This window comes from Pan paniscus, chromosome 11 (genome assembly GCF_029289425.2).
Source record: "Pan paniscus chromosome 11, NHGRI_mPanPan1-v2.0_pri, whole genome shotgun sequence".
Classification (NCBI taxonomy): domain Eukaryota; kingdom Metazoa; phylum Chordata; class Mammalia; order Primates; family Hominidae; genus Pan; species Pan paniscus.
Window position 1 is genome coordinate 7479113 of NC_073260.2, and position 17803 is coordinate 7496915.

The 17803-nt window shown below is 52.4% G+C and overlaps 1 protein-coding gene across 2 annotated transcripts in view; it reads left to right on the forward strand.

Moving 5' to 3' along the window:
- MED27 (mediator complex subunit 27) overlaps positions 1-15763 on the forward strand; it is a 217501-nt gene extending 201738 nt beyond the window's left edge. For both annotated transcript variants that reach the window (XM_003822400.4, XM_034929346.3), the window contains 2 exons: positions 12724-12801; positions 15198-15763. In XM_003822400.4, coding sequence (XP_003822448.1) covers positions 12724-12801; positions 15198-15332 — 213 coding nt within the window. In that variant the 3' untranslated portion in view covers positions 15333-15763. The remainder of the gene's footprint in view (positions 1-12723; positions 12802-15197) is intronic.
- The last annotated feature ends 2040 nt before the right edge of the window (positions 15764-17803 follow it).

Here is a 17803-nt window from a genome sequence, read left to right on the forward strand (position 1 = left end):
GAGTTTGAGACCAGCCTGGGCAACATGGCAAAACCCCAACTCCCCCAAAAAATAAAAATTAGCTGGGTGTGGTGGCATGTGCCTGTGGTCCCAGCTACTCAGGAGGCTGAGGTGGGAGGATGGTTTGGGTGTGGGAGGTTAAGGCTGCAGTGAGCCATGAGAGTAGCTGCCCCACAGACTTGGTGTGAAGTTGAATTCATAGGTATGAAGTGTAAGGTGAATGTCTTGTCCGCCACCTGGCAACTTCTCTGAAGTGCCTGTCAATGGTGACACTCTCTTCTCCTGAGAAAGTTCTCCCTCCATCCCCTGTGGGCAGGCTTCCTCCCGCGGGCCTCTTCCTCAGTGACCACCCCTTCCATCTGTGCTTCCCATATCTCCACAGTGGACACGGTGGCTCAGGGTATAGGCTGGAGTCAGACAGACCTGGGTTTGTGCCCAGCTGTCGTGTGTAAAGTCAACCCAAGACCCAGCTGCTATGACAGACCTACCCATTCCCACCAAAGCATTGTCCGCCTTCCCATTTTTCAGGCATGTTATCTGCTCTTCTGGTCACAAAGTGAGCTGAAGAGCCTGTAAGACACCACAGTTACAGCCACGCAGCAGTGCCCTGTGGGCAGCCCTGATATGCTGATGTAGGCAGGATCCTGGGTCCAGGACCTGTATCAGTCCCTAGGGTCCTGGGAGGGCCAGTGGCGCAACCAGTGATCTCCAGAAGGCACCCAAGATTGAGATGTTGTGCCCCAATTTCCCATTTCCCCCACTGAGCAGGGGTGGCTAGGGCGCCTGGCACCTTGGCGGCTGAGCTGCCTCTTGGCGGGGTCTCTCTCCCAGCTCTGCAGTCTGCATTCTTCTCCAGTCATTGCCTCAAGTTTGATGGAGAAGTAGGTGGTATTGTCTGTGTTTTCCTGGGAGCCCAGATGTCTTTGGATGTTTCTCTGACTGCAGGGCTGTTCCTGCAGAAAATAATATCACACCAAGTGGGTGCAGAACAATTCAGGTGTCTTTGGGCTTGGACTCTCCTGGCAGCCAGTGACAGAAACTGACGTTTTACCATCTGGAAAGCACTGAACTTTTTTCTTTTCACCTAAATGAAAAGCCTTAATTCCTTAATCCTGAGAAAGGTCAAAGACCCAGTGCGTCTCCTCGCAGCTACGCACAGGGCCTTCGGCAGACGCGGAAGGCGGTCAGGACCCTGGAAAGTTCCCTCGTGTCTATCCTGGGGCTTCCCTGTTTGCCCAGGCCCCACCTTCCAGGCAGTGTCCACCTCTGCTTCTCCACCCCATCCCTTCCCTCTCACTCCGCTCCCCTTTCCCCAGTGGCTGAAAATCAATACATACACTCCTGTCCACTTTCTCTCCCATTCACTCAGGCTCCTGCTAGGTGAGCCGCACCCAGTGCTGAGCCACAGTCCTCTCGGAGGCCCTGAGCTAGGCCCAGGGAGGATGGAGATGTGGCAGGTGTGGCCTCAAGGAGAGCACAGCTTGGGGGACAGGGGCATCTGGTCATAAGTCTGGCAAGTGCCCAGCGGGGGTGTGCAGAGGATGCTGCTGAGAGTACAGGCAAGGCTGGGATGGGGAAGACCCTGAGTACAGGCAAGGCTGGGATGGGGAAGACCCTGAGCTGAGTCATGAGGGGTGAGAAGGGCTTAGCCTGACAGGAACATTCCAGGCAGAGGGGCCACTTGAGCACAGACATGCAGCCAGGAAAACGTGTTGGGGCAGGAGATGGATTCCTCCAGGAGCCGGCATTGCTGCCATGGAAGGTGGGGGCTGAAGGGAAATGCGGCTGAGACCCAGGTCCGCAAGGCCTCCTTTGCTCCACCAGGGCTTTCAGAAGGATCCCGTAGGTGGCTGTGGAGTGGCCAGCGGGGGTGCATCACCCCTAAAGGCTGTCTGCAGCCAGTCTGCACTCAAGGGTCCAGGGAGTTGGGGGCTTCCCTTTCAGGCGTCAGTGGCACCCTGGCTGGGACTTTAAAGAGGATAAGGTTGGAACCCCCAAACCAAACCACATCTCATATATAGAGGCCCTGGTGTGTGCCAGAGATCTTACTAAGTACATCCACAGGCTCCCCCCTCTCAGACACAGAGCTTGATCTCAAAAGTGTCAGCAGGGATTTCGGACAAGATGGAGCAGCAATGTCTGCCTTCACCTCTCCAGTTCCAGCTCAGGCAGCCTTGCCTCTGGTCTCATCCCAGTGCAGCATGCCTGGCTCTGGTGGACAGTTATAAGCCCTTCAGAGCCCATGCAAATGGCTCCTTCATTAAGCAGAGGAGGAAATATTGATCCCATCCAAGTAATCCCAAGTGCCTGTGGGCTTCGATGTTTCCTCTCCAGGCTGCTAGGCCCGCTGAACCTGTGGCATACAAATCCGAGGTACAGATTAGAGACGAGAGCTGCATAATAAAAAATAAATCCCCTGCTTCCGCTCTACTGTACTTTCATCCCCATTTGAGAAGCTCGTCTCTGTGCACTCCCCATCACCCCCTAACATCACTGTCAGGGCTGACTTCATAGCATTCCAGTTTCGAAATAACGATGGCTCCTCTTTTCATGGAATGAGTACTTCTGGGACTGTTTTAAATATTCTTCATCAAACCAGCACACATCCTTAGAGCAACACTGCTGGCAGGGATTGCTGTCTCTTTAAACATTTAACACACTTGGTTCATGTCTTTGCCCACAGGACCCACAAAGAGTTTTCTCCTTCCAAGAGATTCCTACTGTCCCTCTCCTTACTGGTGGGTCTGTCCTTGGCAAAACTCTTAGTAGAGACCCAAACTCTTGGGCTAATCTCCTTGTGTAACATTAAAATACATCTACCCAATGAAAGTCCATTCTGATCTCTGCATCGTGGGAACTGCCTGGGCACCTGTGCCTGGCACACGTTCGGCTTTGCTGCCTGCTACTTGAGTGCTCCAAAGTCTGGCTGGGCGGCACAGAGGCTTCCCACACAGAGGACAGTGCTGTGCAGGTGGTCTCCCTGGTTCCAAGCTGAATCCTCAAGCTCTTTGAACTGGCCTAGAATCTGAGGCCCACCTGAGGGTGCCATCGCATCAGGGCAGCAGGTGGGTTCCTGGATTGGGGCAGGAACTTCAGGGCACAGTGTGCACATGCTGCCAGGAGATAACTAGGACAGCTCAGGCTCTGCAGCAGCATCTGCTGAAAACCTAGACCTAGAGGGGCCTGCAGAATCACCCAGCCCCACCCCAGCCTCACCACGCTCTTCTGCCGAGGGCCAGCAGGGAAGAGGCCCCCCAGGCCATTTGCCACTAAGCTAGGGTCGAACCCCGGTCTCCTGACGGTTCCCCTCTGTCTGCCTTTTTGTCACTTTCACCCAGATCTAAGAGAATCTTCTCTTCACAGTATGTAGAAGCCGATATTGGCTGGAGGGAAGCCACAGTCTGGGTCCCTACCAGGCTTCTCTTTTAAATAAGCAACTTCTAAACACTTGAGTACTTAACTTTCCCTATTTACTAATCTTGTGAGGAAATACTCCGAATAGTAGAGGCGCCCGCTCTCCTAGCTTGGCCTCGGGGGCTGTGTGCTGGCAGATAATGCCCTCAGCAGGTGCGTTAGGAATAGCATCTCTGTTCAAGCTCAGCTCCCCGGGGCGCTGCTGGGCCACAGTCCTGTCCCCTGGTGGTGGGAAGCAGGCAGTGGCCCGCAGCGGCCCTTGCACCTGCACCCAAAATCATCTCAGGGAGCCTGTGAACTCCTGGGTCCTGGTCCCCAGCCTGGTCCACCAGCCAGGAGCTGGAAGGCGGTTCCCAGCAGTCAGCCTCCAGCGTCTGTTCCTCACCTGCATGCTGCGTCGCCAGCCTCCACTCCGGCCCGGAAGCATGCCCCCTGGGGCCAGATGATGCCCATGACCTTTGGGCACTCGGGAGCCCCTGAGGACAATCCCTGGATCACTGAGAAATACAAGGGCCCCTGTTTTAGAACCCCTGGCAGGAACTGTAAGTTTCCATTTAAATCAAATCAAATACCCCAAGTTGAAAGTATTCAGAAAATTCGGAGGAAAAAAGATAGGAAAGAGGTGCAAGGTTGGCCCATAACCCAAGCACTTTGGGAGGCGGGAGGATCATTTGAGCCCAGGAGTTCAAGACCAGCTTGGACAACATGGCAAGACCTCGTCTTTACTAACAATTAAAAAATTAGCCAGGCGTGGGGGTGTGTGTCTGTAGTCCCAGCTATTTGAGAGACTGAGGCAGGAGGATCACTTGCGCCCAGGAGTTCGAGGCTGCGGTGTGCTGTGATCAGACCACCACACTCCAGCATGGGTGACAAGTACAAGGTCACCCCTGAAACAGAGGACAAGGGTCTTGCTGTGGATGGCGCTGCTGTTCCTGTACCAGGCTGATGACTGGCATTGTCATCTTCTTAACTTTCCCCCTTCAAGGACCCCAACAGGCCCTTGCTTTTTAAAGAGGAAACTGCTGAGGACAATAGTGTATTAAGAGGGTTTTTCTCCCCAGTCCTTTCTGTGTCATTACAGTGTCCTTTATTCTTCCCTTACTGCTACAGAACAAACCTCTATCTGGTCAACATAAAACCTGGAATCTGGGGGTTAAGCTTAAGTGAGAAATCATCTTGCTAGGCCTAAACCTGTTATCTTTGCCCCCACAGCGGGAGAGGGCCTGAGTAGGAAAAAGCGTGTGGGTGCTGCATACCCAATGTGGGGTGTATGGTAGGGTGAGCACTGAATCCGGGGCGTACAGCAGGACGCACACCTGGATCCAGGGCTCACAGTAGGATGCACACTGAATCCCGGGCACACAGTAGGATGCACACTGAATCTGGGGTCCACAGTAGGGCCATCCCACTCTCCCTGCCCTGCACCTTTTCTCACACTACACTTTTTCATTCCCTCGATGAATGTGTGGGCATGCCCACCTGATGCAGCCGCCTTGTATTTGCCCAATTTCCCCTTCTTTGTCCACAGCAGGGAGACTCATTCAATCTGGAGGTCTTCTTGAGGGCCCACCGGTGTCTCTGTCAGACCGTTTGGAGGGTTGGGGCCAGCACATAGCAGGGAGCCAGACAGGTTGAAGCTTCTGGCTGAGAGGTGGAAGGAACATTGTATAAGTGACAGGAACTGGGGTGTAAGTGAGGAGACTTGTTATCCGATCCCAGCTCCACCCTCAAAGTGCTGAGGTCCAGTCCTTTCTGGGGAGGAGAGGACCTGGAAATGGCACTTTTCTTCATCCCCCCACAACCCCTGTCCACCCCAAGAGGCCTGGAGTGGGGGGCCCATGAGGCTTGGGGCATAGAGTCTGGGCACTCAAGCTGGGGTTCAGAAGGTCGGAACAAACTCCTGCTGTGCCACCTAGCAGCTCCTTGGCTTGGGCAAGTCACTTAACCTCCCTGTGACTTAGCCCCCTGACTTAGAAGTCCCAAACGTGACAGTACCTCTGTCATAAGGTCATCGTGGGGATTCAGCGGGCTAAAACCACGAGGGGACACATTTGGCGGGTGCCTGCCATGCGTCGGACACTTGAGGTCTGTATGTCAGTGCACTGTCCCTGCATTGGCCCATTTAATCCTCACCCAAGGTCACACAGCTCACAAGGGACAGATCCAGAGGCTGGGCTCCTGTTGGAGGAGCCACACACCCTGAGCTGTGCAGTGTAGACCAGCTCTTGCACAGGATTAGTGCTCAGTAAATGGTGATGTGGGTTGTTGCTGTTATTGCAGGCAGTGCCACTCTGGGTTTAGCTAAAATAACTCATGATCTGCAAAGCACCCTCCAGCTCTGATTGTAGGAGGGGGGCTGTCAGGAGCTCCATGCACACAATATGGCAGAGGAGCTTTGGGAGACTGTTTTGACTGGCATCTCCTTTTCCAGCACGTTGACTGGCAGCTGTTTCAAGGTCTCTTGAAAGAGTCCCTACTCCCTCCCTAAGCTCCATTCTCTCCTGGGTTTGGATATGCTGAGAGAGGGTAGGGAAAACTGAAAGGAACATTGATCAAGTGGACTGGATCTGTTGGCAGGCAAGGGAGATGTCACCCTTCTCAAAGTAAATCACTGCAGGTCACCATTGAGACAGGGGACACACCCCAAACGAGGCATCTGAGACTTCTCTGCCTTGGGGTGAACCAGGCGCCTCCCAGTGAAACCCCTCCCTGCATCACCCTCTGCCCCTCTTTGTGAGGCCTGTCTCCCCATCCCCGCATTCCTCTTGCTTCAGGGACCCCTGCCTCACTGGTTTATTGCTACCCTCCTGCCTTCTCCTCCCTCTCTTTCCTTGGGCTCGCATCCCTTTGATGTTTTTACAAGCCTTTTTTCAAACCGGCACTCACTGGTGGGCGAATCGCCTCCCTCTCCTTGGGAGCATTAGTGCCCTTCCTGGCCTCCGCCAAGGGGGAGGGCGGCTTTTATCTCCCAGCGGAATCTCATTAGCTTTGCCACACAATGGGACCGAACCTCGGCTGCCACAGAGTGGATTTAAATTAGTTAATAGCAGATTTTTTTTCTGCCCCAGGCCTGTTTTTACCAAGTCTTGGATGCTGAGCAAAAAAACAACTTTGTTGTTGAAAAATGTAAAACAAAAAAATATTGAAGGTGGAGTGCTTTGACAAGACGGAAGATCACTGTAGGTGAAGTTCTCCTGTGCTCCACAGGCACCCACAGGAATTCCAAAACCAGCAGTGGAGGACTTGGGGAGGACAGGAGGGAAAACATGGCGGTTCATCAGCTCTGTTTCCTTTATTAAAATATTTCTGTAATTGGTGGTGGGAAATTGAAGAAATCAAGTGATTGCATCAGCGCTGGAAAAAGCTGCCAGCACTTGGCAGTGGAAGAGAATATATGCTTTATACTGGACTTTTTGAAAAAGAGGCTGAGTTTGGCCAGATTGCCGACCAGCAATGGAAAAACTAATTAGGTGCCTTGCCTGTGAGCCAGACGCCCAGCAGGGCTGTGGCGCATGGCTCCCGCCGCCTCTGAAGAGGACTCTTTCTAGTGAATTTAGTTCGTGCTACCCTTGAGCAGCCTGTGCTACAGCAGGCACATTTGTGAATCTCCCAACCTGTGCCTGGCGTCGGAACTGTAGCTTCCCAAAGACTTACCCGCCCTGGGAGATGGCGGGCAGCTGCTGGCCACAGCCCTGGGCCTGCACCTTTATCTGCAAACTGGGAGAGCGGGGATGGGAGTCAGTGGGTAGGAGGTGGGCAGAGGCCTGGGCCTCCCAGTGTTTGGGCTCCCACACTGCTGCCCTCACCCACTATGTGCATCTTCCCAACTTCTGGACATCCTCACTCCTCCTCTGTCCAGTGTAAATCAGAATAGTGGGCCGGGCACAGTGGCGCACACCTGTAATCCCAGCACTTTGTCAGGCTGAGGCAGAAGAATCACTTGAGCCAGGAGTTGGAAACCAGCCTGGGCAATACAGTGAGACCCTGATTCTACAAAAATAAAAAATTAGCTGGGCGGGGTGGCGTGAGCCTATAGTCCCAGCGACTCAGGAGGCTGAGATGGGAGGATTGCTTGAGCCCAGGAGGTCAAGGCTGCCCTGAGCTAAGATTGGGCCACTGCCCTCCAGCCTAGGCGACAGAGCAATACCCTGTCTCAAAAGAAAAGAAGAAAAAGAAAAGCACCTATCTCCAAGTTAGTGTGGGAATTAAATGAGAGGGGCACATAGGATTTGGCACATAATAAGCTCTTATTAATAATAGCTACTATAAGTTAATAAAATATCCGATGGATCTTTTAAAAAAAAGCACTTTTCAGAAATAAGGAAAAACCCCCACTCTACAAGCACCCGCTGTGAAAACCTTCCACCCTGGCACCCCACAGTGCCCACTGTGAAACTGGTACCATTCATTTTGATTCATGAGAAGACAGACTGTCCTTCTGATTTGTATTTCTTTGTTTCATGGCCCAGAATCAAATGCCCAGCCCTCTGGGGGCCATTCTCCTGTAGTGCCTGGGATATGCCCCAGCCTTGCCACTCAAAGCCCAGTCCCTAACCAGCAGTGTGGGCACCCCTGGGAGTCAGCTGGCAGTGCCAACGCTCCACCCCTCCCCGAGCTCCTAGATGAGAATCTGACAAAAGACCCCCAGTGATTGTGTGTTCACCAGCCTCGCATTCTCATGCATTTTAGCATCCCTAGGAATAGCCTGGAGGGGCTGACTTAGTGTCTGGGCCCCACCCTGGAGATTCCAATGCTGTGGCTAGAGAAGGGTCCAAGAGGGCAGATTTCTAACCAACTCCTAGATGGTGCCAGCGCCGCTGGTCCCCAAACATTTCAAGCAGCACCATTCTTAAGGGGAAAATTCCTTGGCCGCAGCTCGAACTTGCTGTGCCACCACTGTAATGGGATTGGGAGACCTGGCCAACATGGTGGCCCATTTTCTAGATGTGCAGTGAATATCCAAGGAGGCAGATTGGTCTGCAGAGAGGAGGAGGATGCTGAGTGACAAACCTCCCGTAGTTCTGCACAACTCAAGCTCATTTCTTCCTCACATTACATATCCATCCTGAGTTTTGACGGGGCTGTGTCACTCAAGGATGAGTGACCGCTGGTAACTTCTACCACAGAGGGCAAGTCCAAGATGCCCCAGCACCTTAGAGGTAGACCAGAGCCCAGGTCCTCAGCTCCTGTCCCGCAGTCCCCACTCCTTTCAGGCCCCTGGCTCCACCCACCTCATCTGAGCCACTCTCCCCGCAGAGAGTCAGAATGGGGGTCCGTCTGCACACATGACCTGAGGACCTCTGCATCAGGCACTAGACTGACATGGGCTCAAGGTAGGGATATTGACAGGAAACAAACATGGCAAAAAATACCAAGTTCAGATATGAGGATTGAGATGGGAGAAGAGAGCCAGGCAAGGAGACAAGCCCCATCAGGGGAGCCTGGGGGGCTTCCCTCAACACGCGAAGGAGAGGGGGAAAGGAGAGAGGCCCATGCCGAGGGGAGGACTCAGGGAGGACAGAGATGGGCATTTGAGGAGCTGAGGGACCCGAGGAAAGGAGGCAGACACCGGGTGCTGCAGGGTTTCACATGGAGTTCACAGTTCGCATTTCATCCTGAGTGCAGGGAAAGCCGTGAGAGCGTTTTAGGGGAGTGACATACTTGGGTTTCTAGTTGAACGATGGCAGTCACTCATGTTTTCTGACCAGCACACGCTTCTGCCCACTACTTCATCCTCACCGTCATCCCCTGTGGTAGGCACTCTTTGTCATTATCCCCGTTCTCCAGATGGGAAAACTGTAGCTAATAAAGATGAAGTGCCTCGCCCAAGGCGTCACTGCTAGAAAGGATGGAGCCCACGCTCTTTCCCTCTTTGCTGCAGAATGTTCCCTCTGAGCTGTGTTGAGGCAGGCAAGATGGGAAGAAGTAGAAGGATTTGAGATAGATAACTTGGAACCACGAGGCTGCTTGGGTATGAGGCAGGGGGAAGAGGGGCGACAGGGCAGGGCCCAGGTTTCTGGCTCAGGCCTCTGGGTCAAAGGCCATTTAGCAAAAATGCTGGAGGAGGTGCAGGTCTGGAAGACCACTTGAGATGTTCCTGTAATTTGCACGACGCCTTGCCTGGAGAGAGCACCTTGCAGTTATCAGTACTGAGTTGTCTTGGAATGCTTGGAGAACTCAAGTTCAGCCAGAGGAGGTCAAGTCCAGAGGTCAGCTGAGAAAGGGAGGAGGAGATGGGCACAGATCTGTCAGGCCAGGGAAGATGAGCTCAAATAAAGATCAGGAAGCCAGGCCGGGTACCCAGGGAACAGCAGGCTGGGGAGGGTTTGGGGAACCTGGGAGTGCAGGGTCTTGTTGGTTTGGTTAGAGGCTCTAAACTCCAAAGGCCACAGGGCCCCTGATGAGTGGAGCAGGCTGGATCCAAGACCCTAGGGTGCTCAGGCAAACTGCACGTGTCACCGCTCCTCAGCTGCTGCAGCTGGTGGCCACGTGGCAGTGCCAGGGTCACACTCACAGAGATGAGGAGAAGCTGGGCCCCCTTTGATCTTCACAGTAGCCTATGAGACGGTCCCCAGATCCTCCGATGCTTCAAGAGGAGCTGGGCACCACAGTTAAGTGAAGTTTCCTAAACTTTCAATGTTGGTCATTTGTGTTTAAAAATGTGAAAACAAAAGAAATAAAAGTGCAGCCAGACAAAGCGTCTCTGCCTGCACATGGCTGCTGAAAGGCTGAAATGGATGGAGGTGGTCTCACCCCAGGGGATCCCAGGGACTGACTTTCCTATCGCAGGGAAGGTGTCACACACGGAGCTACGGAACAGCAGGGCCGGAGCAAACAAAGCCAGCCCAGCTGCCTCAGCTATTCCAACAGGGGCTACACTGGAGACATTTTTAAAATAAATGGGGTGAGGGGAAAGAATTCTCCAGAAACTTTGGTTCTTCTGTAATGGCAAGTATAATTGCAAAAAACATCTTGTCAGCCCGTAAAATGACACTTTCACAGGTTTTCTTAGCAAGGGAGCTAGATGGGCAAGAACCAAGCGTTCAAGTTCGGGGACCGTTCGAGCCCAGTTTGCTTTGCTGTGTTTCGTAGCCATTAATTTCCCCCCGCCAGTTACCACCAGTCATTTTGCAAAGTTATCATTACTACTGTTTAAAAGAAAAAAAAAAATTGCTCATTTTAGAAAGCTGTCTGTCAAAAATGCTTAAAATAAAAGCAGTCTTGGCATTCGAAGGAATAAGTACCATTTATCTTGAAAGCCACTTGGGTAAGAATTTCTCAACAGTGTTGGCTACAAGAACTGTTGATGTATTTGCAAGAAAGCGCAGGTGTTTATGGTACATGGCCTTTGGTGGGTGGGCGTTTTTAAGTTTACTTCTTTATTCAACAAATATGTATTGGGCACCTGCTGTATGCAGGGTAATATCCTAGGCCTTGGGGATGCAGTATGGGGCAGGCCGTGAAAGTCCAGTGGGAAATAGGGCAACTCCAGGGCCCAGGCAGAGCAGAAGAGGAGACTGGGCAGGCGGGGCTGGTGGCATTGCCAGAGAGTGAGTGCTTCCCACGCCTGGCCTCACTCTGTCCTCTCACGAGCCTTACTCAGTATGTAGTACAGTCTCCATTTTATGGAAGGGGAAACTGAGGCTTAGAGAGGCCCCATAAGAGGCCAGGGGCCAGGCCCTGGCTTGCCTGGCTGCAGAGCCGGTGTCCTCACGTTTTGTGGGGCAGCCTCTCCAGCTGCAGGTGTGGACACACATCACCGTGCGGGGCGCGGACCCTGGTCTCCACCTGCCCAGCTTGCTCTACGCCTGCATGGGTTCAGCTGCATACACAGTGTTCATTGGGGGTTAGAAAATGGACACGTCTACACAAGTTAGACCTGTGTTCATTCTTCTTCTCAAAGCTAAAGATTTTCTCTGGAGTTTTTTGGGTTTTTTGTTTTAGGTGTGGTTTTTTCATTTTGTTTTGTTTGAGACAGGGTCTCTGTCGCCCAGGCTGGAGTGCAGTGGCACAGTCACAGCTCACTGTAGCCTCAACTTCCCAGGCTCGGATGATCCTGCCATCTCAGCCTCCTGAGTAGCTGGGACTATAGGTGTGTGGCATCACAGCCAGCTAATTTTTTGTATTTTCTATAGAGGCGGGGTCTTGCTCTATTGTCCAGGCTGGTCTTGAACTCCTGGGCCCAAGTGATCCCCCCTGACTCAGCCTCCCAAAGGTCTGGGATTACAGGCATGAGGCACCGCACCTGGCCTGTTTTGTTTTTAATGATGACATGTGCGATGTCAAGAATCCCTAATGAGGACAATCATGTAAACCATTACTTTGAACATAACTATCAAATTAGGTATAATCTACTCATTTGCTGATTGATGGCGGGCATTAACAATTCACAGTGTCATCCAGTTTCAGAACCACCAGGGTTCTCAGGCCAGCCCCTTTGCTGCTTGGAAGGGGCATGGAGACGCAGAGAGGATAAGGAGCTGGATCAAGGTCACGGGGTGGTGCTGGAGCTTAAACCCTGTGCTCTGTCCATCTGGTCACCTGATGCCTTCACTGGACTTCAAGCAGCCTTGCCCTTGGCCTTGCTGATAAACTTCTCCTGAGGAGTCGGGAGACAATAGGCACAGACCCCTAAGGTACTGACCATAGGCCACAGCCTTCAGAGAGCTGGTGAGGGGACCACACCAGGCGCGCCAGGCTCCTGTGAAGGGCCATCCTAGCAACAGTGAGGCCCAACAGAACAGCCTCAGAAACTGCCAGGCTCCCCATCATAAATCCTGTGTGGCTCAGAAACTGCCAGGCTCCCCATCATAAATCCTGTGTGGCTACAAATGGTGACAGAATGAGAATTCAAGGAAATGGAAAGAGACCAATTGCCCTGTTGGGAAAACCATTGCAGGAGGAAGAGGAAGTGTGCGTACCGGGCGGAAGTGCTCCTTGTCGTATGTGCTGTGTGTGCCGCGCCTCGCTGAGCAGGGAGGCTTGGGATCCCCTCTGGGATCTGCCCCCACTGGCCTCTGGCCGCTCCCTCTGCCAGTGCTCCAGCTGGGCCAGGCTTTCCGTTGCTGGAATCTTCCACACGCCCCCTGCCTCCAGGCCTGCATCCTTTCTGCCGACAGCATGCCTCTTCTCCCCCTCTGGGTCCGCAACTCTGCTAACTAATTTTTCTACAGAGATTTTATTTTAGATGCCCTTTCCTCCACGAGATACTCAGATCTGTTTTCACACAGAAGGCGTGCATTTGTCCTGCTTGTTTTCTCTATGCCAGCTTGGAGTGGCCGCTAACTCGTCTTTGTCCTTCACTCTCAGGTGACAGACCATGCCACCACTGCCCTGCTCCACTATCAGCTGCCCCAGATGCCGGATGTCGTGGTCCGATCCTTCATGGTAAGTGGCTTCAAGAGTCAGGTCTCCTGTTTAAACCTCGGCTCCCTTCAAGTGAGAACAGGGAGCTTGAAGGGCAGCCGTTGCATCTTCAGACTTTGAGGGCCTCCCAGTGGGAGATGGGGCTGCCAGTTTAAAACTGCTACTTTCTTTAAACTGCGAAGGGATCTGGGAGAAACCACTTCCAGCTTCATTCACTGGTGCTTTCTCTACTTGCTGAAAAAGCGGTGGTTTCAGAAATGATCTTCCAAAATAGTTCCAGCATTGACTTAGTCCACAGATATTTCATTGAGCTCCTAATCTGGGCCAGGCCCTGTGGTTGGCACAGAGCATGTAGCAGTGAATTAACAAATCGTGCAGTTTCCCAAGACGTTTCCTCCTTCGATTTTCAGAGTTGGAGCTCGAGATGAGAGAGCCCCAAAGCAGCCATTCCCGTGGGGTGCTGCAGCCGGCTCCTGCCAGTGCCTGTTCAGTATCTCGCGAGCTGGTTCTTCAACCACTACTAGTTTGAAATCAAACTTGGTGGGAGTGTTGACACCACGGAAATCGGCAAACACTACAAGTCAGGACTTCCCCCGAACCCCAGGGCCAGTTTATCAGCATTTATCACGCGGCCACCAGTTGGCCTAAGCAGGGCTAACACCATGTCCCCGCGTCCTTGACAGACGTAGCTGCCAGCTGTTCCACCGTCATGCTCTCACGCCAGCATGCTCACACGGCCGCATGCTCTCACGCCAGCAGACCCCATCGTCCACCGCTGCTGGGACTCCCTGTTTTCTTCATGCTAGAAAGTGTGCCGGTTAGAGAACCGACTCCAAAGACCTGTTAGCAAGGCCAAATCAGTGTGCATCTTATCACATAGCATCAACAGTGCCACTGCTCAGAGAGCCTGGAGTTCATTCCTCGGAAGACACATCCCTGGTGCGTTGATTGGCTTCATGATGCTGGCAGAGTGGGCACAACACAGCCAGGTGCTCAGAGCTCCCACAGAGTGGTCCTTCTGTGTGTCCAGGGAACAGTTCCCCTGACCATCTTCAGCAAGAGCTCCAATTTCAGATAGATATAAAGACTTGCTTTTGAGCCTAACACGTTGTAATGCCCCCTTTCCCTTTGGTAACTGACTGTGGGATTTAGGGAAGATTTGAATCCCAGTGACTCCACTCAGGAGGCCGAAGCAGGAGGATCGCTTGAGCCCAGGAGTTCGAGGTTACAGCGAGCTATGATCGATTGCACCACTGCGCTCCAGCCTGGGTGTCAGAGCGAGATCTGGTCTCATAAAAAAAAAAAAAAAAAAAAGAACCATTTACATCTGTCACAGCACTCAGCACTGTGCTCAGCCCACACCAGCTAATTAATACGAATCTGTTGATTGATTGATTTGAGGCACAGACATGAGTACTATTTGTGGCAGAGACAGAACTTCTTCTACTTAGGGAAAAATAAGTAGTTTAACTGAAGGACCTCTTGACCTCGTGTTTATTGCCAAAACCCCCAAACACCTGGCCTTTGGAAAGGGGGACAGTACTGATGGGCCATGCCCTGTCACCATGAAGGCAGCTGTGGTGAAGATGGAAGAATGTGTATCAATAAGCTCGGCCAACCTCTTCAAATAACAGTTTTCTCTTACCGACATAATTCAGGAGGACATTAAATGACAAGATTCACGTGCCCTTTCACCGCGAGAACTTGCTTGCCTGCTGTTTTGCGTTTGGGTATTTTTTTCTTTGGTAGTGAATCTCCTTGGGTTTGAGAATTGAGTTACGGGAGGCTCATCCTTATGTATGACGCCCAAGAAAGCTCTGCACTCTGAACCATTCAAGTGTGGATTTGCTGCTTATGATGTTATTTGGTGGCACCAGCGCTGTCCCCACCCCTCCCCCCAGTATGTCAGGCCACACTGTGACAATGAGTGACAACCTCTGAAATCAGATTAGCTAGAAGGCATGTTGACCTCCGCGGAGAACTCTGAAATTGTCCTTGGTTCCAAGGCTTCCTCAGCACACATGCACAGCCACCTCTTAGTAGTGGGCAAGGAGAAGAGGATGGATACTGACATTCAGCAGACATGGGACCCAGAAAGTAAAAGTGGGGTGCTGGCCCCCAGACCGCCAGGCTGCTCGGTGGTTCACGGGGACTCCAGGGAGGCCTTCCTGCTTTTGAGAGTAGGGGTTTCTGTTTTCAAAACTCCCTCGGTTGGGAGGGGCACGCGAGCATCAGACGTGAACATCAGCAGTCAGGTGACCTTGTGGGTTCCGCCTGCTGCTCCCTGTGAAATCACAGGGCATCTTCTGGGGCCAAAGCCAACTTAAGTTGTCTGGGCCATTAGGCTTGATAGGAAGGAGGACTTTGGGAGCACCCGTATCCCATTCTTTCACTTCTCTCCTCGTTTCTCTTTTTAGACCTGGTTAAGAAGTTACATAAAGCTGTTCCAGGCCCCGTGCCAGCGCTGCGGGAAGTTTCTGCAGGACGGCCTTCCCCCGACATGGAGGGATTTCCGAACCCTCGAAGCCTTCCATGACACCTGCCGGCAGTAGCCCCCACGCTGGCCCCAGCCTCAGACCCCACCCAGCACCTCCCCAGACACGCAGGAAGCCCACAGAAGGCTCAGCTGGTTCCTCACCGCCCAGATGTGTACAGCTGCTCCTCCCTTTCATAAAACAGCGCCATGTGTGCAGAGGCCACTCTTGAAGAGCAGACCCCCTCTGTGGCTGATGGGACTAATTATTCCCACTAGCCAGCGGACTGAAGGCAAAGAAGACCTTTCTAGAACCTGGTAGAAGGAAGCTGTGCAGCATGCTCCTCGTCCGTGTGTGTCGGCAGTGCTGGTGTCTGTCGTCTCCGCGAGCTGTTACTGGAATGAGCCCTCGTGTTCATGGGTATCGTCATGCGGGGTTCTTGTGTTTTGTGGGGCTTAGGTTTTGGTAACTTATTTTTATAAGCAATAAACCTTTTGTATCCTGGATAAGGCTTTGTCTCCTGTTTGTTACAGCACCTTATAAGTACTACACATTCAGTTCATGAACACATAATGGACCTGGGCCTCTTGAAGCAGCAGAAACCAGCACGTCCCATGTTCACAGGGTGGTTCTTTTTGAGCACGTACTGCCCTGCGTCCTGCTTGCGGGCGAGAGGGCAGTGCTGGCAGATCCTCTATTTCAGAGACGCTGTGATGGCTTGAAAAATGAATGATTCTTTTTGAGAAAAAGAACATGCAGAAGTTTCTTTTTACTAAACCAGTCACACGCATACCCCAGAGGGAAAGGAACCTGCCCGGGTTAGCCGGCCAGATGCGTGTGAGCAGGACTCACAGGGGTGTCGGCTTGTGGGCCCCAGGTTTTGTCCTAAATATTACCATGACTCGATCCCAGCCCCATCTCCCGACTTTGTTCAGTGCCTCAGCACCAACTTTTAAAGCCATAGCCTGTTTATGTGAAGATCGTTGACCTGGTGAAGGGCTTGAGGAGGGTGGTGGCATCGCCCAGAGCCAGCCTGGCCAGGCCCATGCTAGAACAATGTTCTCTTTGCCGTGAACAAAGCGTCAAGAGAGATGACGCCTTCTGAGATGTCCAAAAGAACCAGTGGGTCCTCCCTGGCTTCTGGTACCACCAGCCTTCCCCCCACCCCTGGCCGAAAAGAGTCAGAGAATGGAGAGGGTTTCGTGCTGAGGGCTCTAGGACAGTGCCTGCCCACGTGGCATCCCACCTGCAGCACTGCCACCATGGACGCTTACTAGAAATACACATCCCCAGGCAGGGTGCGGTGGCTCACACCTGTAATCCCAGCACTTGGGAGGCCAAGACATGTGGATTACTTGAGCCCAGGAGTGCAAGATCAGCCTGGGCAACATGGCAAAACCCCATCTCTACAAAAAATACTGAAAAAATTAGCCAGGCATGGTGTTGTGCGACTGTAGTCCCAGCTACTCGGGAGGCTGAGGTGGGCGGATCGCTTGAGCGTGGGATGTCGAGGCTACACCTCTGCACTCCAGCCTAGGAGACAGAGCAAGACCCTATCTCAAAAAAAGAAAGAATTACACATGCTCTGGGGTGGGGTCCAGCAACCTGATCTTTAGCAGCCCCCAGGTGACTGTCACGTGCCCTGGCACCTAAGGCCTCTGCCCTAGAGGAATGGTCGTGCTTTGATGGCCCACTCAGGGAAGTGGGAGGGACACACAGGGTAAGGCAGGACTTTTCCAGACCAGGGGTGGCTGTAGATTAAATGCCACACCTACTTTGTCAAATTCAAGATGCCAGTGCTCCTAAGATACATCATTACTAACCACTAATAAAGAAAAACATGTTGCCAATTAAACCCTGGTCTTGATAATCCTGTGTGACACGTGAATCCGTCCCACCAGCCTTTCATTGCTTTGACGTTTCTTTCATCTATTCCAAGGGAGCAGTCATTTCTCCTGCCTTAAGTCTTATTGTTTAGCCTGTGATAGGCGATCCCGTTACACCACTCCCAGTAACAGACCAGCACACAGCTTCATTGACTTGCTCTATCCTTTCTTTGGTCTTGTAAGACACTTGTTTCTTTGTTGCATTGCAAGAAAAGATGGAATTGAGGATATCAGGTACATAATAACAGTTTGTCTCAGTGCCGCACATCTTTCCAGAGACATTTAAAAGGCAAGTAAACTGACCCCATGCAGTATGAACGTTGTGCACAGCTCATGTGAAGTGACGACAGTATGACCAGCTATGACCAAGTTGGAGCATGTGCAGATAGTGGCACGCACGTCGTGACTGCCAGCTGGCAGACGGCACACGCCAGAGACGTTCAAATGGGGAAGAGCATCTATCTGAGGATTGATGGATTTGTGGTCCTGGTAAATCTCATTGTGAGAAAGCGATCTGGGTTTTTAACTGTTTGAATCCTCCCAGTTTGCAGCAAGTCTGAGAACATCCCCATTGGCACTGAAGGTCGCTTCAATTCCCGCCAGTCTCTGTTTTCAAAAGAGAGAGGAGCCTTGAGTTGACAGCCTCAGGCAGGCGCTGTTTCT